This window comes from Harpia harpyja, chromosome 10 (assembly GCF_026419915.1).
Source record: "Harpia harpyja isolate bHarHar1 chromosome 10, bHarHar1 primary haplotype, whole genome shotgun sequence".
Lineage (NCBI taxonomy): Eukaryota > Metazoa > Chordata > Aves > Accipitriformes > Accipitridae > Harpia > Harpia harpyja.
In genome coordinates, this window is record NC_068949.1 from 7,914,780 (window position 1) to 7,937,294 (window position 22,515).

A 22,515-nucleotide genomic window follows, 5' to 3' on the forward strand; every position below is an offset into this window, starting at 1 on the left:
CCCTGATGGAGAGCAAACTGGAGGCAAGGACCTGCTGTGACAAAGACAAGTTTTTTTGCAGGATCTCTAGGCAGGAAGGGGTTTGTTTACAAACTTTTTTGCTTTGGCTCTGTCTCACAATGAGGGTTTTCTTTTTCTCTTTAATGGTTTTCTTGTTCTAAGAAAAGTAATTTGAAAGGTCTTTTGATGATTTTTATCATCTTCCCTGTAAGGAAAAAAGTCTGGAAAGGCTGGCTTTTAAATATCTGGCTCACTTAGTGTCCTATCCCATCTTATACAACTTCCTATTTAAGCCACAGTTAGGGCGTAGTTAAAAAAACCCAAACCTTGTACCAAAAAGTATTTTGGTACACGTTTTTACACAGACTGTGTTTGTTGTCTCAATTTTTTTTTTTTTTTCTCTGTATTTTTGGTCTGTGAGTCTTAGTTTTTCCCTGCTCTAGCTAAGGAGCATCATGAATGCAATGAAAATAAGCCTAGGATGGTGAACTGTTGCAATGAGAAAAAGGCAGTGAGGAATGGAACGTTTGTTTAAGGGCTATGAAAATATTACCTCCTTTACTTTCAAATTGAATGTAAGTTTATTTCAAGTCATTGTTCTGCAGTCACAGTTATTCCAGTATGAGCTGTGGGCCAGATCTGTTGCAGGTAGCTGGAGCTTTTTCTCCTCTGCACTTCCACCAGTGTTAATCATAGAGCAAATTTTTAGCACTGGAAAAGAGTAGGCTCATCCTGACCAAAAACACTCCCATGAACTAATCGGTTGAGGGGAAAACTTCAGCCTCTTTCATTATATATGTCGGTCCAAGAGGTGCTGCTGTACCATCTCCTTGCATTCGCCCCTGCGGGAGCTGAGGAATCCCCAGAAGGTCAGGCTTTGGGTACCTGCTGTTTATTGACGTGTGTGTATAATTCATTCAAAAAAGGACATTCACCAAAAAAGGACATTGGTATTTTGAAACCACAAAATACAAATAGAGTTCAAATTTACTTCAGACTTCAGTTTTATGCAGGTAACCAATATTTAGTTACTTGTCAATCCAGGGAGACAGGTGGGGGGAGATACCATAAAACAAATGCCAGTACCAGACTGTTCCTAAACATCAGTGACATTTGGGCACTTATCAAAGTGTGTACATAGTAAAACCTTCTCACGATTTTTGGAAGCCTCCAGTAATATAATGAGCTATTTTAGTTCGAGTGTGTCTTTTAAGGCATTACTGGCAGTACGACGCTGTGGGGATTGTGCTGCCACGGACTTTGTTTTGATCTCTGTTCCCAAGGAGGTCTGCATGGCAAGCCAGGGGCAAAAAAAATTCCATCAGTCTTTCATCTGCCACTAATGTTAGACTGTCACCTTTCCACCTGCCCTGAGTAGGAGATAATTCATTGTGCCTGTGTCCAGGCACAGAGAGCACTGGGCAAAATAGGACTCAGAGCACAGTGTCATCCCTTTTTTTCCTTTGCTGCAGGGAGAAGTGAGCTGTGTCAGCTTTTTTGCTTGTGCTACTTAGGGCTTTTTGGCTGGCATATTGGCAGGCAGAGAGGCAAAGTACCACCCCATTATTGTCAAAGGTGACAAAGTTGTTCCGTGACAGACAGAATCTTTCCCACACTGCAGGTTGTAATCCACAGAGTTAATAGTCTGAGGGTTACAAAGGAAGGGCCACCCTTAACTAACTGGGCTAATTCTGCTGTCCTTTTTCTATAATTAGTGTATAGATTAGAGATCAAAATTCAGATTTTCAGGATAGTAATTTAAACAGGGTGCAAGTCTGTTTCTTCCGTACTAACATACTACTGTAGAACCTGCCTGCAATACTGAAATTGGTACTTCATGAAAATTTGCTTTACGGGTTTGTAAAGTTCTTAAAGATATTAGACTTAATGGGCTTCAGTATTTGGGAACATGCCATAAAATTGGGTGATAGACTATAGCCTGAGACATTGTACAGGGGGTGGCAGTTAAAATACATTCATCAGGCTTTCCAATATTACCCACGTAACCAGGAGAAGATTTTTGGAAATTGAGCATGTATTATCATGGATATTTCTTCTTCTTTAAGAAAGAATTGAGAGTGTGCATGGTGTAACGTGTAGGGATTATTCAGTGGTCAGAATTTTAATTGTATTAACAGCAGTGTAAGATTCTATGTGCTGTTATAGCCACCATCGATGATGTATCTGGAGAGGGAGAGAAAGAGAGAGCTAGTGCCAGTTGACTGCATTTCTTTGTGTCTGGGAGAGGTGCAGTTAAGATTATATTCTGCAAAATGTGGCCAGGCCATATGCAGTGAGGGGATAAGGCTTCCATGCAGCATACAGCTCTTTTCATATCTTTCTCTGACATGGATTAACAGACGAGGGAGTCAGCAGGTTCCAGCAGAGGTCTTTGGGCAGACCTCTCCAGTCAGGGAAGCAGTGGCCTCTGATTCCCTCTTCCGACTCAGAGTCTGCACTAGAGCAGTTCTCCCAACTGGGCAGCAGTTTTAAAAAGGTGATAGCTGAATTATTTTATTCAGGGATACTTGATAATGACTGGAGTTTGAATTTGGTCCAATTTAAAGGAAGGCGTGCGCTTCCTGTATGTGTTTGGATGTCCATGAGTATACAGCGTGTATTAGGTTTTGCATATGCACTGTGCTGGGTGGATAGCTAAAGAATTTGGTAGATGTATATTTATAAAATGCTTTATAAGTATCTGGCTAACTAAATCATGTCTTTGTAATGGCGATCCCTTGACCTCTAGGTTTGATTCCTACATTTGTATGATGTATGTCTTTCCATTTTCTCGGCACCTTTTTCTTTCTTTATGAGTTTTAATCAGATTAAATACTACTTCTGAGTTTCGGGGCACTGAATTGACGAACTACAGTGGAAGGAGATGAGGCAGAATTAATGCACCACTGCGGACTTTGGTGACATTGAAATGATGAAATACTTTGGAGATAGGTGACTTTGAATGCACTTCTCTAGAATTATGTGACGTTGAAGGAATACACCACTCTGACACTCAATGGCAACAAATTGCTGCCAGTTCTGGTGTTAGATACCACTGAATTGGTGAACTGTTCTGGAGAATTTGTTGGCAGTGAATTGATGACCTACTCTGGAGCTGCAATGATGAGTCCTTCTGGAGCTAGATAACACAGCACTGATGAACTGCTCAGCCACAAAACAGTGCTGAATTTTACAAAGCTCAGAAGCTAGGTACCAAATTGTTTTTTAACTGTATGGTATTACGGAAGATAATTACATAGAAGTAGGAGTTTGAGTTTTCATCTGTGCAGTGGAAAAGTGGATGATACTGCATTAAGTGTAACTAAGCTTGTCATTCAGTGATAGTGCCGACTGATAGCATAGTAATAACCGAATAAATAAATAAGGAGAGAAAGTAAATTGAGATGTCCTTTGGAGTATGAGAACATAAAATTGGTGACTTAAACTGGGTTTTTAAAATATGATACTAAATCATGCAAAATCACACTGTCACTTTCAGTGGAATCAAACTCCTTAAATGAGTTACTTTAACTGAAACTTTATAATATGAAATTGCAGTGCATTTTTACTTCATTTGAATGGAAGAAGAGTTAGGTTTTCTGATGATAGTGGATTAAAAGGTTGGAATTCTGGCTTGAGGAATCAGCAACTGGTGTTGCTGAGCCTCAACAGACCTTCAGTATTAATGGATTCTCCAATTCATTTAAATTGAGCAGCCTGGGTTTGTTTTTTTTTTTCTGTCTGCTCTTTGCTTCTTAGGTTGTCTATCACAATAGACTGTAGTCCAGTGGTATACTGTAGGATTGTGATTATGAGCTTCCAGATAGAAGCTTTCAGTTCTCTCTCAGTGGATAAGATGAAAAAAAGAAAAAACTGATATATAAGGGGAACATCATAGAACTGTGTGTGGCAGGATGTGTTCTGCAATTGGAAGGTGCTGCTCTGTAATCTATCACAGAGCGAGCAGCTTTTTCCTCCCACAAGGAGCTGTGAATTAGTGAGCTGAAGGGAATGTATCAGTACAGTTAATCACTTACTAAACCAGAAGTACTTCTTGAACAAGAACAGGAGAAATGTCATCTTTTACCTCATTTGAACACTGTCAGCTGTTCACAAAGTTTTCATCTGCATCTCACTGTCCTGCAGTCTGATACCCAGGGAAATGTGGTCAGAGCAATAACCTTGTTGTGGCAAGGAAGGAAGGGACAGGAGGAAACAGACGGGTTTACAGGAAATCAGAGGGAGCAGCAAAGAGAAAGTGCTGCCTAAACGCAGCGAGAGTGAGCAGTGGGGCGGTATAGACAAGAAGGGGTGAAGAGAGGGTTTTACCACTAAAGTAAACGTGGTCCCAGTTTTAAGAATCAAAGGATTAGTGGGCATCTGGTCCCTGTGCCAGACAGATGAAACGTGCACTGGGATGGGAGACATCAAGGCTTCCCACTTTGATCTGGAGAGAAGGGTATATTTACAAGAGAGTCAGAATATATTTGCATTTGAACACCACAGACAAAAGGGACCTCCAAATTCCTCCCAGTACAGAAGTGGAGGATTCAGTCTCATGTTTTCCAGTGTTCAGTTTCCAGCACCTGAGAAGAGCGCATCTTTTCATTCCCCAACTCTGTGCATATGACCCTTTCAGCCTGCTACCGCACTGTCCCTCACTGAACTGCTGCCAATAACAGTTGTCATTTGCTCTCTTATCTTGACTTATCGTTGCCTTCTGTGCACAGCTTCACCCATCCTCCGTGGCTGCTCAGCAAGGTAGCCTCCAGGCTGCTTTGGTGTCTGTCTGCAAATGGACTTGGATGCAAACAGATTGTTTAAAAATTAAACCTTACAAGCGAAGGTGTTACCAGTTGGCACAGTGCCCAATGAAAGGTTTGTCTTCATTAGAAGTTACCTGTGTTAACAGCTTCTGCTCAATCAGTTGCTGAGGGGGAGGCCAGAGGGAATATTTTTGACTGCAGGTTGCTCTACGGTAGATTTTGTCTTGTTTTGAATGTCTGAGACTGACCGTGAGATGCCTATGCCTCCCAGGTAAGTCATGTCCTCATGGCAGGGCTGAAGAGGGGAGTTTCTTGTGTCAAGGACTTGTAAATGCAGCGGAACTCCCCCCTACATCTCTGATCTTGTCACCTGCATCTTCATTAGGAAACTTCTGGCATCGCTTGTAGTCCCACTGTCATGTCTCCTGCATCCTCTTTTTTTATTTTTGCTTACACTCTTGCTGACTTCATTGGCTCTAATTAAACAGTAGGGAAAGGAAGAGCAGCAAGTGTGTATTTCACATTCCTAAAGATGCAAGAATAATGACAGAACCACATGGTTGGTTTTACTGTCTTTTAAGAGGAATTAAAAAGAAATTAAAAGCACTGCAAGCAATGAATTTATGTTTTACAGTTGTGCTTGCACTGGCTTGATAAGCAGATTTCTTTTTCAGAAATGGCAAGTGCCATCTTTGTGTTTGCATCCAGCCTGCTACAGGTGAGAACTAAACCAAGATATCCCTCCAAACTCTCATGGGTGCTGCAGAATTCAGAGTTGCACAAATTTTTATTAAAAATCAACTTCGAAGTAGAATTCAACAAGCAAGAAGAAAGGTATCTCAAGAGTGTTAGACCAGCTGAGGGGGGAATACACTTCCATGTTTTTTCATTTCAATCAGGTGTGCTAAATATTACATTCACTGCCAGATGTGAATATGTGATCTTGGTAGAGATGGTTTTTATTTTGGTATCGAAAGATTTTTAAGCAAAAATGTACCTTTCAATTTATTATTTACATGTTTTATTCATTCAGTTAGAACTATTTTTTGCCTTTAGCACAGCCCCAAGCAAGAAGTGGTGCATACCAATTCCCCAGACATATGCAGAGGCACTGCCCCGAGGAGGGTCATTTCTGTTGTCAAATTGCTGCTGTAATCCCAGCTGTGAGGCAGGGCTTTGTTGTGGGTGTTGGACAGTAAAAGAACAGATCTGTCTCTCCTGTAATGTTTTTGGTTTTCTAATCACAAAATAAACCTTTGGGAATCATAAAGCGAAAAGGGATAAAACTGGTTTTGCAACCAAAATTCTGCAACTGCTCCATACTAACTGGGAACGATAGTTTTACTAAGTTAAATATGAAAATGAATTCTGTATCCCTGTACTATTGACTTTTCAAGTAGCCCTACATTTTTAGTTTCAAACATGTTGCAAAAGTTTGTGCTGATGGTGTTTTATAAGTTGGCTGCCATGCCAGTCCCTGAATCTGGGAGACGTGACAGATGGACAAAATATGCTGCAGAGCCTAAAGAGCTGTGAATCTGCCTCCCCTGCCACACAGCTCTGGGGTAGTTTCCCCAAAAGCCACTGGGACAAACTTCAAATTTCTCTGGGCAACAAAGCAATGTCTTTTAGAGAGACTGCATAAAATGTGAGCTCCCTTTCAATTAATTATTTGGTAGAAAAAGATGTTTTATATTTATTTAAATCAGACCTTGGATCAGTGCTGTTCCAAATATGTTGCTGCTTCTGTCTCGTCAAAGCTTCCTTTTCCACTGTTCTTGATCAGCTACAGCATATGATGTGCTTCTTCAGGCTTTATGGGCACATGCTGATTTAGATCAAAATGCGACGGAAAAATATTCAGTGCTGATTCCTATTTGGTTCTGCCAAATTTAGTAAGGCGAGATTGAGTGCAGCTGCAGTTCAGTTCAGTTTACCTGCCAAAGCACAAAGTCTGCTCGACAGACTTGTAAGACAGTAGTAAAGCAAAGTGCTATTGAACCCTGACGAATTACAATTCTCATTCCCAGTTTGATTAAAATGAACTAAAAGAGAACAATCTGCTGTTACCTACTGTAGAACAAACAGCCACTGCTTAAGCTAGATGCGTTTTTTTAATGTTAAAATTATCAATGGATGAAGAGCAGCTGTATCAATGGCTGGTTTGGCATATTATAGAAGACAAGTGTAGTATCATTGGTGAAAGCATAATGTAAAACAAATCTGCTAACACTCAAAGTGTAAGTGACACTGTCCCAGTGTTCAAAAAGCATTGCTTTAGTTCAACTTAATTTCTGCAGTCTGGTGAGAAACTACAGGCTCGCATGAATCAGGCACATTATTAGCACTACTTAGATAAGCAGTGATACCAGGTAAGAGTTTTCAACAAACACGTTTGGGAAAAACTTCTGGAAATGCTAATGCACACTAGTTCTGACCAGCTCCCTGGAGTTTTTGTTGTTGTTTTTGTTTTCTGTGTTAGTCTTTTGTGATCTACTAGTTTTATGTGTTTCAGACAATCCTCTGGTTTTCTTCAGAGCAGCTTTCAGGATGTTTTCACTCTCCTTAAGTGAATCACAGAAGCTGAAAGATCCAAATGCCTCATCTTCTAGTCTTGGGAATGATTATTTAGCTCAAGCAGTGCATGCAATATGTTTGGTTATTATAAGCTGAAGATGACTTATAAGCAGCTGCAGTTCTCTGTACTCTGTGCACTGCAACCCATCTCAGGGGGGTCTAGAAGAGAGGAGGCAAATGGGACATGGGAGACCTTGCAGGAGATTGCAGTGCAGAAACTTCCTTCGCGTGGTGTATTGTCTGGGAGGCTGACTTGACCTTCATGACTGTTGAACTAATTGCTGTGAAAAATCCAGATGATAAATGTGTCTTAGCAATAAAAATGTGTGGTAAAACTAAGGAAACTGCTTATCAAATATTATCTGCATACTTTGTGTGCAGAGAAGCACTTCCCTTACAGCTGAAGGAAGGCAGTTGTACCACTCAATCAGTTTTTTTCTCTGCTCTTTTTGGCCATCTTGGCAGTCCTGTTCTGCTTTGTCCAGGGAAAGATGCTTTTTCTTCTTTCACCTGGCCAGCTATTTAGGTAGCTCAGTCACAGTAATAAGAATTATACTTTGATTGCACGAGGTCTCACAAGAAGTGCCATGGAGGAGTAACCTCTGGTTTCAACTCCCAGAATTTATGAAAAAGAATGTAACTGGGGCTGGATTCCAGATCTAGAATACCAAAACAGCAAGGTTTTACATACATCGGGATACAAATTTTCCCCACTGGAAGGTGAGTGTGAAAGTTGGTGTCCTTTGGCGTTCACTGTCCTACCCGCGAGAGTATCAGTAACTAAAAGCGCACGTTATATACTGGATGCTGTTGCCTCCATTCAGGTACCAGAAAAGAGGGCTAGAGCCACACATAAACGATATTTAAAACAAGGGTTAACAAATTTGGAATATGAAGGAAAGAAGAGTCTAATGCCAGAGTCAAAACCAGACTCTGTAAGAACGTGCTCAGGTTGGGTGGCCTTTTCAATCAGGCAGGGTGCTGGAGGTGCAGGGATGGTGGACATAGGAGCACCAGAGCCCCGCGTGCAGGGGACATCTGACTGAATCGAGCAGAGCTGGTGGGCAATTCCCCACAGCGAAGGGTCTGATGTGACCTTCACCCACATGGCCGCGGGGATTTTAATGTGCGCTTCTTCTAGGCTTTTCTGATGTGAGAATAAGGCGACCTCTGTAACTGGCTGGGAGTTGTTCACTACGGCCAGCTGTAGGCTGGAATCAGATAAAAAGCACGTGGTAGTGCGGAGTTCACAGATGCCACGTTCCCCTCCATCTGCCAGAACGAATGAAATATCTTACTGCCCGATTTTTATACACAGCTTATAAAATGAAGGTGTATGTTTAATTTAATGTTAACGATGCTAATGTTAGTTTGTATATATGCAGGATATTTAATTTGCTTTGTGCTTAATGTAATAACTTTCATTTCTCATTTTCAAAGCATTCAACCATCTCTAAACAAATCAGCATTTTGGCAGCTCAGAGAACTACCAGCAAATTAAACAAATGTTTTTGAGCAAATTGCAAAGCAAATTTTGCACAAGGCTAAGCCACCTCACCAAAACTGGCTTGAAATGATGAAGATAGTGAGGAGTACGCAAAAGATGTTTAATTTGCATTAGAGAGAGCCAGTGCAGGTTAGCAAATGCCTAGTCCTACCAGCACCGAACGTGATACAATTAGGATCTTCCCTACAGCAGTAAACTGGTGCTAGCCATTGATATAACTGTTCATTAGCTCAGCAGGGCAAGGTCACTTACACACATTGCCTGTAATCCTGCTTCAATTGCCTTCTTCCCTAAAGGGTGTAACTGCAGTGAGAAAGCCTGCCTGAGAATCTCATTTTTCTCAACAGGGCTGCAGATTCTAACTGTAACTTAGTATTGCAGCCAGAAACATTGAGGATCTGGTTTAACAAGAGAGAGATTTGACTATTCGTAGGACCTCACAGAACCTCTTTGACTGAAATTTTTCTTCACTGTGATAAATAATGTAGTCAAGGTAAGAAACGTTCTTTTAAAATGAACATAAGCAAACTAGAGATGATTACAAATAGACCATTATGTCCACATTACACACATTCAGATGTTGGATTATGGCTTTTTTTTTCACATCCGTAAAAAGAGAGCTTGTCATGAAATCATTTTCCCGTGAAGTAACAGCACCTAAAAGTTGTTTAATATATCTGCATGGATCAGTGTGGAAGGTGAATAATTGATTATTCCTCTGAGGAAATGTAATTTCCTTTTTTTCTTTCCTTTCTCTTTTTTCCTTCTCTCTGTACTAATGCATTGGATGGCATTTGAAATGTTTTTTCTCAGATTTCAGTTATGTTTATGAAGTCCTCATTTGTTTCCCATCAGTTGGACCATCAGATAGACAGAATATCTTTGGTGACTTTGGCAGTCTAAGAAATAGTCTGGGTTTTAATTTTTTGGTACCCTAAAGATAGAGCTACTAAGGTCTTTCTAAATGAGACTGCATTTTGAAGCTAACTCAGATCAGCATGGCACCTGTGCAACGTTTAAATTACCCTGGCACTGAAACAAGTTGGGAAAACCAACTCTGAAATGAGGCAATTTATCACTTGAAAATGTGGTTTTAATGAACTGGATATCATAATTTCCAGCAATCTTTCTGGATTATACAATTCTGAAAGAGAGAAACAGATGTTGGTATAGATTACTGCGCAGTTGAATCTTCTTTTTGCACTAGGTCCACAGTTTTTGCTAGAAGTTTTTTTCTTGCAGAAGGAGAGAGATGTTTATTGTTCAGTGGGATGGATCAGTAACTGTTTAATAAAATGCAAATTAACAGCAGTATTTTGCTTGAAGATGTGTTGAAACTCTAGGGGGGAAGTAGTACTTCTTGAGTTCCCATGGGCCAGGCCAGGTTGGTGATGAAGACAGGCTTAGGCATGCATTCCGTTAACACAGTAAATTCGTTAGGTGTTGAGGCTGTATAGCCAGAGCTATTGTATGACATTTGTGAGTTTACAGACACCGTGGCAGAATCACCCGTTAAGTATTTGCATGGGAGTTAGTAATAACTAAAATATATAAAGCAAGCTGGTCTTTGCAATGTAACTACTCATGTACATCACCTGTTCGCTACCTCTTTATAACACTTGTGAGGATTTAATGTGACCAAAATCTGTGTAACTGAAGTACAATATTCTTTCTTGTGCTTTTCTATTTATGTGAAAAATTAGTTACAGGTCTTTTCTTATATTTTCCCCAAATACTTTGCTTTCTAAAGAAAGCCATGGCAGCTTTTTGCTTACAGGCAAATTCAGATAGCCCTAACAGCAAAGTGCAGGTGTACAGATAACAGGAATCATTTTCTATAAAGGTACAAATTTGAGCTCCAAGTTAAATCAAGATTCATTCAGAAAAAATGCCAAATGCAGAAACAATAAAGGTAGGTAAAAAAAATAATGCATGAAATCTCTTGACTTCCCTCAGGTTCATACTTTTCATGCCAAATGTGCCATTATTTCTAATGTATTTATTTTTACGGTATTATCTATACACTTATTTTTACATGATCTGTTTGATCTGTAAATGTATGAACTCCAGTAAGTGTTAAAGATTTATTGCAAAACTTTCTATGTATACTTTCCATTCCCTCTTTTAGGTAATACAGCCAAGGTATTTATTGAAGTGAAGGATGAAAATGACCACGTGCCTGTCTTTACCAAAAAAATGTACATTGGAGGAGTGTCTGAAGATGCCAAAATGTTTTCTTCTGTGCTTAAAGTTAAGGTAAGACTGAAATTTTTTAAACAACATTCACTTGCAGTGGGAAAATATTTAGTCACTGGTTAGATTTTTCACGGGAGGTTACAAAATATGTTTCTTCTAAAACTGCTTTAGCTTCTCAGACACTGGCAGTAATTTCCATTTGGTTTCTTCTTATAAACAAGTATAGCGAGCACAGAATGGGTAAATCTTATGAAATCAGTGTTTGAGTATGAATATGAGTGTGATGGTTTCCATTTGTGTGTGTGTGACTGACATGCATTGGCCCAGTATTCCAGCAGTTACTGATGCAAGTTGATTTTGAGCTTAAAAGACAGGTTTTATTTCTCTTGAATTTTATGTGCTTGTTTTTCATTTGACGATTTGTAGCTATTGTTTTAGATATGTTAATATTTAGAGGATTCTTTTATGCTCAACACTAGTTTTTACCTTAAATTTTTCTGACTACTTCTTTGGCAGCAGCATGTTTATGCTTTAAAAAAGGAACGAACAGTTTCTATTTCAGGTCAGCAAAGCAGTTTCAGGTTTGTGCACAGTGACACAACTGTGAGTAAAGTTGACTATCCGTAGATTTTTTTAAAAAAAGAGAGAGAAATTTCAAGGAAAGATAATATATAGAATGTAATTAACATCAGACATAAAAATAGCTTAGAATAAAGCTACTTGTTTTCTATAAAATGCTTTGTGATGCAATCATTTGTGCTAGAGACAGCTTGAGTTGCCAGGACTTTCCAAGTCAGCTTGTTTCCTCTGCCCTTATTTTGTTACCTCAGCAGGCCTCCTGCATCTTTTTTCACCTTAAGCGTTAGTATAATAGCTTTGAAGTTGCTGATTCTAGCTTATGCATGAAAGGGCACAGAAATATGACCTGCTAAGAGTTTTACTTTGACCTCATGATGTGTTTAGAGTACCAGGAATGAAATAGAGAATATCAGAGCTTATTAAAGTTGTCTATTGCTTTTTTGTTTCATGGCAGTCCTTCCCAAAGTAAGCCCAGAAATGGCAGAAAAGTGGGAAATTGTTAAGCATTGACTATTGGATAGAAGCTTCTGTAGATGATATTTGTTTACTTTGTGAACTAGTTCAGGGTATTTGTTTTTTCTTATTTTTTTATACAGTGCTTATCATAGGCAAATTTTTGTTCTCAGAGTATCCATATTGGTCCTTTCTAGAAATGCATGCAGCAGTCCAAGTAAACAGCTAGGAATTTACTGAAGATAACTTGGAAAGGGAACATCATAATGTATAAATCTGCCCTATGCCAATTCTTCCCAGCTTTCTCTGGAGGCAGATTATGTTTGAGGCCATAACAGGTAGGGACAGACCTACTAAATGGGGCTGGTCAGGAATTCCACGTTACATGCTGCCCTGGGATGGTACTAAGGCTGAGCTTGTGCTTGCTAGTCTCCCAACTGCAAAAACGTGAAGGGGCCTTAATACCACTTTGCCCCAAGTGTGTTCCTGGCGTAGCAAAGCATGCTGTTCAGTGGGCAGCATGAAACGTTGCCTGATGGAAAGACCTGTGCCCAACCTACAGGATAATTTGAAGAACCAGATCAGATAAGATCAGTTAGCAGGTCAAAGTCAGTGCGACTTCTCTCATAGCATTATTAGAACACTGAGTAGTTAAAAAGAAGTAGCAATCTTGAATAAAAGGGAAGGTGTAGGGAGGAATTATGATGAGAGGAGATGAAAGATACACATTGGTCACTGGAAAGAGTGATTAGCCCAGAAGGCATGTTTACTTACCTCTGTTTTATCAACTGTGAAGACTCAGTTCAGGCTTCGTAAATGAAGCACAAAAAAGTCATCTAGCATGTGCAATGCCTGTGTTTACTGTAAGGATTTATTTCTATGCAGTTAAAGAAATTGTAAAGTGAGCAATAAAGCAACATTGTGTGTTGGAAATAATACTTTCAGAAAAAGAATTGCAGAATTTCCTTTCATCATTTTCTTTTCCTCCATCTTCTGTACTGAAGTTTTAAGGTACACCAGATTTCTATACTATATAAAATAGTGACATATAACCAGATATCTGCTCAATTCAATGAAAATTCTAGATGCACAAACTAAAGAAATAGTAGTATTGTTGCTGTTAGGGTGATCTGAGACCATGACTGAGCAGAGTTTTGAAGGTAGGGGTAATATTTTTGTTAATATCTTTTTTTTCCCGGACATTTTGCTGGTTATTGCTTCTGGCTATGAACCTTAAACTGAAGGTCTAACATACTCAAAAATAGGAAACTGAAAATTGTGTCAAATCCATGGACTTTAGAAGTGCTGGAGATAACAGTACTACACAAAGATACTGGAGTAGATGAAGAATACTGAATAGCAGAGTTACTTAGATAAAGGAGTGTTATCTGTGTGAAAGTAAATGAAACACTAGACACAAATGTAAAATTGCATTTTGAGTTGATTATACAAAATGTGAACAGGCTGTGATATCCTACCTGGCTTTTGAAGAGGCATTCTTGATTTCTTAGGCACAGATATTCATGTGTGTCAGTCAAGGGGATAAGAAGTGTGTGAAAAAGAGCAGGCATACAGGTAAGGGATATTTGGGGGTGAAGAGGGGAATCTGCTTTTACCCTTCAGAAACATTTGACTCAGAAATGGTGATCAGAGGACAGAAAAGGACTATCAAAGGAGGACACAAAAGAAATTACAATTTTATGTCTCTAACCTGTTTCTGTTAAAGCGTATGACAGAATTCTCCCTGAGTTTGCTGACAGGCAAAATAGAACAAGGTATGAGACAGAAGTTGTTACTAGTGGATGGCATCAAACATAACTGTGTGCTTAGTTAAAGTAAAATTAGAAACAGTTAAGAAGTGCTTGTTGCAGAAAATCAGGCTGTAATTTATTGTTCTAGCACCAAGCATTTTCAGCAGTCGGTGCTAGTTAGCCTATTTTCTGTCCTTTAGAAAAAAAAATAATTGCTCTGTTAGTTAAATACGATACCCATTCCAATTAGTTTTAAGAATTAATCAAAGTAATGTTTTTTTCTTGAAGAGTTCAGGTGAGTAGAATTAAATGAGTAGTTTTCCAAGTTGAAATTTTTAAGAACATTAATAAAGTACACGCATAGCTTGCACTGTAGAAATTATTCAAATTTTGATTCTAATGGGGAAGCTGGGTTCTTAGGAGGAGTTTAAATGCATTTGCTTTCATCTTCTGCATTCATTAATAGTTGCTAAATTTTTTAATGACATCTGAGTAATTTTGAAGAGAAACTGATGTTCTTGGCATATTCTCATTCTTCCTGTCACTGACGACAACTTTGATGATCCTTGAACATGGGGTATTGACTAGCAGAATATTTTTTACAACTGGAAGACATTAAACTGCATAATGTAGATGGTTGAAATCATTGTTATTGAGACTCATAGTGAACGAACGTTTTCTAACTATGAACAGTGTCATGTTATTTGTCATAGCAATGCCATACAGTCACCATTGTAGAAAAGTATGCAACACTTCCTGCACACTGGGACCTAAACTTGCCTTTTTTTCCCCGTACTTCAAGGAGATACCAGCAATAAATAGGTACTAAATGTGTAGAAGTGACATTCACCTTTTAATTCGTTTCTTATGTAAATTCCATTATCCTGAGGGAAGGATACAGTGTTTGCTTTAAATTAAAGTGTAATATTGTTGTTACCGAAAAAAGAACGGACTCTGAATTGAGCCAGTGTTTTCCTTGTATTAAACAAAATCAGGCATTCTAGAGGTACAACAGGGACTCTGTTGATTAACTCCTAGCTTCTTTGGTTTTTCTCTTGATTTTTATCTATAAGTGACAGATTTTGCTTGAAAACCTGAAAAGTCGAAGACTTCTATTAGTAGTGGATGATTTGGATAGTCAGGTCAGTTGTTTGAAAATTCCCAGCCCACCTTTTCTTTGTCAGTCACTCTGTGTGTGCGTGTGTATGTTTAATACCAACTCCAAGGCCCTTATTTTTATATCCCTTCATGTGAATATCCATGCTCCTAATGACATGTCAGTTCCTGCATCTGTGGACAGGGCTAATATAAGTCATAACATTGTTTTGTACCAGGGCATTTACTGTGCTGTCAATATGTAGAGGCAGTTGTCAAAGTTTGGTTCTCTAAGTGAGGTGAGATGCTTAAGAAATTGCACAGGAAAGGGGATAAACTGAAGTCCGTAAACCAGTAGGGCATGTTAGAAGAGAAATGAGGAGAAGCCAATTCAGCAAACAGAGAATAAGAAGATAAAAAAAAGCACTTGATCAGAGGTGAGGTAGGATCCATCTTCTGCTTTTATATCATAAAAATGCAAGTTAATGCTGATATATTTCTCATGACTCTTTCATCACTTGTGTGACTGTTATATACCATAAAGATGGTATAGACAATGGAAAGGGATGGATAAGTCAGGAATGAAGATAATTCACATTGTGACCACCTACATTTACTTTCTTGTGTGAAAGTGATAAAATATGACAAAGTTCTTTTTTGAGGTGACCTACTTGCCCAAGTGTTGGAAGCATTAAGGGCAGGCAACCATTTGGCACTCTTTGACTGCCTTCGTATAGTAACAAAAAGTTTTGTATAGCACAACTTTTATAGCATAATTTACTAGTTAACCGTATTATAGCAGACTTTCAGAGAAAATAAATCACATTCATTAATTGTATTTTTACATTTTAAGCACAAACATGTCTTTAATTTGCCTCAATGGGTACAATAAAAATTCCCCTACAAGGGCCTTCTGGCAGGCTGGCGGAGGATGCTGCTTTAGGAAGCCCTAATTTTGGAAACACCAGCACTGGCTCCGTTAGTGAGAAATGGCTTTTTCTGGAGTGGCAGAAGGAGATATTGTTGGTTGAAAACAGGGGTCAGATTTATTGAAAGAAGCTGGTCATTGCTAGTTCATTTATTTTAAAAGCAAAGCGGGGGGTTAAATACATAATACTTGAGGTAACAAATCATCATCTGGGTACCTATGTTTACTTCAGCCTTTTACATCTGAAGATCAGGGTCTGGAATTTCATGTTAAGCCCAAGTGCGAGATAGCAGTTTGGTTTCCATTACCTTTAATCCATGCATCCATTTTTGAGGAGACTATCATGACAGAAAACCGAGACTCATCTTGAAACTTTTCCTTTCTCCTAAAAGCACAAGGTCAAAGCTGTTTGTGGCTTTAGCAGAGGGTTTGAATGAGCACCACACAATTCTTTGTTATGTTCAGATATCTTCAGTTTCAGCTTCCTGAAGTTTGCAACATGTTCCTGAGCTGAGCATCAGCAGCCAGGAGGGAGATCGTATGAACATGGCTGCACCAATCGAGAGCTCAGTCTGCTGAAGCTCTGGGACAGCTTTACAAGTGGGCAGGTCTTTTGGGGCATCGTGGAGCTGTTTTAACATGGTGCTTTAACCCAGTTCTTGTTGTCTGAAGAGAGGTTGGAGCAGGCCTGTGCCAACAGGTTTGCTTTGTCCAGTCGCTGTGGGTGGAATAACCAGGGGAAAAGATCAATGGATGGGTGGGTTAATTGCAGTAAGGAGAATGACGGGTGTTTAGATATTGATATGCCTCCTGCAGTTAGATGTGATTTACAGGGTATGCCTGCTTTTATTTGCCATTGCTGTAATTAAATTAGCTAAGCATAATAATCACAGTGGCAGGCACTTGCCAGCAGTTATGGTTTAGCAGCAGTTTAAGCTAATACAATTTTTCCTTTTTATCAAATAGGAGATGGAAAAGATGAGCTGAGGGAAGTTAGTTAGGAAGTACTAAATTGTAGATGGTTACCAGTGTAGATACTAAGGAGGTTCAAAAATTATTTTATAATCTGGGTAGAAATTAACTGTGTCTTTATTTTAGAGAGTATGTGGGTTACATCAAGCAAGAGGTAAAAACTATTTTAAGTTTTCAAAAAAAATGTATCTAGTTTTGCAATAGTTTAAAAAAGAAAAATAGTCTGAAATGTCAGAACAGCATTGGTATTAATACCAAGAGGTGCTCATACTGCGGGACAGGATTAACAGATGTGTTTATGCCCAGATCCTCACCTCCGGTGATCCCTACCCCACCAAAATCTGCAATGGCCTCTTCCAGCAATTGTCCAGGCCAAGGGATGTATTAAGGTGCTCGCAGCTCTCTTCCCAGACGTGCACCTTCATTTTTCCAGAGGAAAGCGGGAGGGGTGTGCAGAGCACTTTCTGCTCAGGCTTTGCCCTGGGTAATTGGTGTCCTGCCGACAATCCCTTAAGCTGTAGGCAGATCTCCAGTTCTGTCTCATTTTAGCGTTTATTAAGTTATTCTCAACTAGCTCTCTGTCTTTGTACAGTGTTACTGGCACATGAGAATGGCTCATTTTTGATGAGTGTAATTTATATGAAAATAAAATTACAAGCTTTATGGCCCTGTGCAAAAACTACAGCTTTCAAATAAATAAAAGACCCCAACACAATTAGTTCCTCTTTAACAGTACTTAATGATTTGCTGTAGTCATTAATTTTTAATATAGTAGTTTATGTAAATGGGGTTTAGCTAAATTCATCACAAATATACTGCTGAACATTTGTATGTTTAACTTCAGTTGCTTAAATCATTCTGTACTCTGTGGCTTGAACAAAATTTCACCCCTCCCATCAGAGCACAGTTCTTCCCCTCTTGAAAAATATTTTGTAAAACACCCCAGTCTTGGCACTAATTATGCCATACAGCCTAGTGAGTAGCACTGGGAGTAAGAAATAATCTAACTGCCATGGGCCAAACACAAAAAAAAATTGAGGGAGAGAAGAAAACTAGTACTGAGTACGCAATCTTACACATGAATTTAGAGACAAATAGGCCAATAAAATATTGGATAAACACTTCTCTCATCATCAAAACAGTTACATATGTGACTAAGGCAAATACTATAGATTGCTTCTCCCAGCTCTATAAGGTACAGCAATTTTGCTGGCAGCAGCAGCAAACGCCCTCTTAAATACATTCATTTGAATATAAAATCCTTTTAGAATAGGGTAATGCATTGTCTTGCTCTAGATTTTTAGAAAGATTACTGTAAGTAGATAAAAAGGAAGCTTGAGCTCAGAAGAATGCCACAAATCTTTATCATAAAGTCACTTTTAATTAGAATTAATTTGGTTAATGATATTCCATATGAATTATTTTATATGAATATGAACGTTTTAAGGCTGGTATCCTCTGATAAGAACTAATGTCTCTAAAAAAAAAAAGTAAAAGGAATATATTTCTTCAAATGGCACTTTTTACCAAGGCTTTAGTCCTTGCATCTTAAAGACCATGTTGATATTGCTAATAGCTCAGCAGGAAATGTGGAACTGTGTTAAATACCATTTCTCTTGAAATGATGGCTGAGGCTGATTATCGTGTCTCAAATCTACAGGCAATTTCACACAGCCGTCTTTTTAAGCCTACTCATTTCCCCAAAGCCTACCAAAGATACACTGTGCACAGATGAGATCTTTTGAGTCCAGGCTGAGGATCTGATGAAAGACCAAAGGGTAGTCAGAAGCCGTGGTGGTAGGACAGCTGCAGTGTGTCTTGGTTGTGGGTTATTTGGATTTCCCTTTCACTCTACAACCATTGCACTGGGCCTGCAGTGGTGGGACAGCTGGAACAGCAGTCTGGATAATCGCTTTAATTACAGTTCTAGTAGTGCTCAGAAAAAGGTTTCAGGTGTTGGACAGTCCTGATGGGGATTGGTGTTATAATAACCTTTTATGTTCTCTCCCCTTTTCTGCAATTCTCTTTTTTTTTCCCCAGAATTTTTGACGTATATAGGAGCCCATTTCCATGATGAAAGGCCTTTTCATGCTTTTTGTTATGAATATGTTATTTAAAAACAGATGTAATACTCATAACTACTAATTTATTAATTTTGTGGTTTGAGATTTGCTTTGCATTTCATTATATTAGAATTATTTATTTTGCTTTGCCACTGGTATTTTCATATAACTCCTGGTTTTCCCTTCAGAATTAGACCCAGACTTCTTTAGCCACATACACAATATTTTCAATCTGCTCTATAAAAACAAAACCAAAATCAACACAATCTTTAGGGAAATTACTAGCAGGAATTGACTTTTCACTATAATGGTGTGTTATTAGTCCTTTCTTTTTGAACATTATCTTTAACAGTATGAATGTCTAGTTATGTTTATTGAAGTGCATTTAAATGAGGAAATATCAGAGGTCCTAATTCTAGTAAAGAAAGTGAGAGGGTTTTTTCTAAATTACTCCTCAGTTTATAAAGGTATTTTTGTGCTGAAAATGTTTGCAGAAGAGGAAGCTTGCCAAAATAAGTGCCAGTGAATCAAAGTCTCTGGAAGTGGCTGACCTGTGTTTGATAGAAATGGCTCTAATATGAAGCCAGCAGAGAGGTTTGATGATGATAATAGGATCCAGTGGAGTCTGAAATGCAGTTACATCCTGAAGGAAACTTGATTCTTTTACAATATGGTTGATGAAATTTTCATTTCAGCCCTTTTCTGTATTTTGTGCCCCTTTCTGATAGGCTTCATAATGTAACTTCATCCTTTATTACTGTTTTAATATCTTAATGTACAGAACAGCAAAATAAAACAAAGCCATTTTATGCTACAGGTTTTTACACTAATGACACACAGGGCAACAGGAATTACTCTTCACTTAACTGTAGTCCTTGAAAGCAATCTATCTTAGCAGTTGCATACTGATCTAAAGCAATTGATAAAATAAATGTTTAAAATTCCTGGGTATGGATATGTGTTACATATAGACAGAATAGTGGGATAACTTTTTTGCCCAGATGCATTTACCCATGCTAAATCTCTGGTTATTTTCTATTCATGCCTATAACCTCTAGTTATTTTTCGGGGGGTTTTTATTTCCTTTTTCCTCGGGATGACAAGTAAATCTTCAGAGTGGCAAGTTCTGTAAAAGTGAGATTCAACCCTGGGCACCTTGAGACAGCTTTCTGCTGTGAAGGACAAAGTGTTCCTTTCTCTAATTTTGCTTTTGCATGTACACAAGAGAACAACTTCTGTATAACAATGAACTGCTTTGCCAGTCACAATCTTTTATTAGTTAAAATATGATTTATGAATCACAGGGAGTAATCTGTAGGGAGAAAACATACTTGGTAGAAGTAAAAATCTACTTTGAAGCCTATTTGCAGTGACAACAGCACAGCCTCAAATACACGCATCTGCTGTAACATCTGGCCTCTGACAGGAAGCTGCTTGCCCTGCTAAGAATAATATTACAGTAATTCCAAGCACACAGGTAATTTCCTTCAAAGAACATATCTCTAGATAATATGTTGACTTGCTAAACTTTTTAGTCTGGAAAACAGTACTATTGTTTTCCTTTGGCAGTGTTCAGGAAAAGCTACTACCCTTTGCGATTTTTTCAAATGTAATATTAGATTGTTTCAATTATTATGTTATTTTCCAACATTTTAACACTGTTAGTCCTGCATGTGCCTTCCAGAGTAACGTACTCCTACAGAGGCTGGAAGGGATGAGTATGCCTGGAGTGTTCACAATGCTGGACCATTCCCATCCCATGGAAGATCAGCTGCGTGGTCCGCATTCCCTCCCAGCACATACACATAAACCTACTGTACCGAGCACTAACTGCTATTGGCATAGCAGGATATGCTATAAAACCAATGCTTCTAATTTTTTTTTCAAAATACAAGTTTGGGAACACCTCTTATTCAACATTTTTTCCTGAGAGACAGCCTATCAAAATTGATCCATGTTTCCACACCTTGGGTTTTTTGACAGCATTGGACGAAAACAACTCTCATTCTTTTTTTTTTTTTTTTTTTTTCTTACTACCTGTATTTCTCAGAAGTTTCTGTGGAGCTGGGGTTTACTCGGAGTGGGCTGGGCAGTGATTTGCAGTATGCTTAGCAGAGTCCGTTCTTTTTCTCTTTGTTGTAGTACCTGTGTAAGTATGCCTAACAAATGATGTATTTAAAGCATAAATTAATTAATGTTTGGTTCCATGCAGCCCTCATGAAACGTGATTATTTTACATTTCTCAAGTCTGCATGTTTCCACAGGGATTATCACAGTGTGAGGCGTAACTATGTAGCTGCACAATCACAGTGTTACGGTAGAGCACTTATGCCCTCACCCAGAGAGACTTGTAAAAGCAATGCCATGTGGCAATAACACTCTGATATTGTCACCAAAATTGCCAGTGGCTTGTTTGGGATGAGCATTAGAATCTTCATTAATCGTAACTCCTGAATCTATTGCATAATCATCAGATGATTACAGTTTTTATCATTATCAGCATGAGCTAAATTCAAACTAGCTGCTTAGAGTTAAATGCAATTGTTAATTTTAAATGTTTTCCAGTCTCCCTAGCAGGGTCACCCTTAATCATGAGCCTGAGGATGCTAACAGGGCATGTAAAATGAATGGGACCGGGCTGTTGGGTTTTTTTTCTTCTTCCTAGCAGATGGCAGGTTCAACTGTTTCCAATCAGTCGCTGGCACATAAATAGCTTTTAGAACAAGACCATTTTTGCTGGTAGGAATTTACAGATTGTTGAATATTTTCAGTTCTGAAGCCACATCTGCCATTGTACAGTTTTAGAGGTGGTTTTACTTTGTGATTTACAGACACTTAAGCCAGTGAGTTTGTTGTAGCTATTGCAGTTTTCCTCTTTTTTTTCTGTATTTCTTCATTACTGTGCTCTTTTACACTGTTACCTGTCTCTAGCACTTTGGAACTCATGGTCATCAGCTTGGTTTTGCCACAGTGCCTCAGAAATTTATAGCTTTGCATGTCCTGACATCTGCTCCTCAGACTTAACCTCCCTTACAGACCTCTTTCCACCAAATTCTCAGCTGTGAGATACTTGGACAGCCTTTAGGGACAGCTGCTGTGTGAGGTGCTCACAGGCAACCCAAGTCTTGTGTTAGTTACACCAGTTACACCAGAAAAAACATATATACTAGGACAAACTGTAACTGGTTACAGAGACACCACTAAAGGGATGCCTATCACTCCTAGTTTTTGGCTCATCTGTTTTCATCTCTAGTCTTTCAGGCATGCAGCTTGACTCAGCTCTAGTGAGTCCTATATATTTCCATGCTTAAGCTAAGGCTTTTTTCCCTCTCAGTTCTCCTAAAGGTGAAAACCAAACTAAACAGAAAGTACCCTTCCTCTCTGTTTTAAGGCAACTGATGTGTTAAAAGCACTTTTTGTTGGCAGCAAAGCAGCTGTACCCTTCATCCCATTGCTGCTGCAGTGCTGGGCTGGATTAGACGTTGCTTATCTGAGGACGAACCCAGCACCGGCGGCGTCCATCTCTTTGCTGCCTCTGCAGTGCCAGCAGCTTTAATGTTTCTAATGACTTGCTGCGAGTTGTGCTGGCAGTGCTTGTGTAGGAGATGTAGTCACCAAGAATGCTTGG

The 22,515-nt window shown here is 38.9% G+C and overlaps 1 protein-coding gene across 8 annotated transcripts in view; it reads left to right on the plus strand.

Annotated features, from left to right (window-relative positions):
* Nucleotides 1-22,515, plus strand: part of PCDH15 (protocadherin related 15) — a 725,853-nt gene that overhangs the window by 647,878 nt on the left and 55,460 nt on the right. For all 8 annotated transcript variants that reach the window (XM_052799247.1, XM_052799249.1, XM_052799246.1 and 5 more), the window contains one exon: nucleotides 10,979-11,106. In XM_052799247.1, coding sequence (XP_052655207.1) covers nucleotides 10,979-11,106 — 128 coding nt within the window. The remainder of the gene's footprint in view (nucleotides 1-10,978; nucleotides 11,107-22,515) is intronic.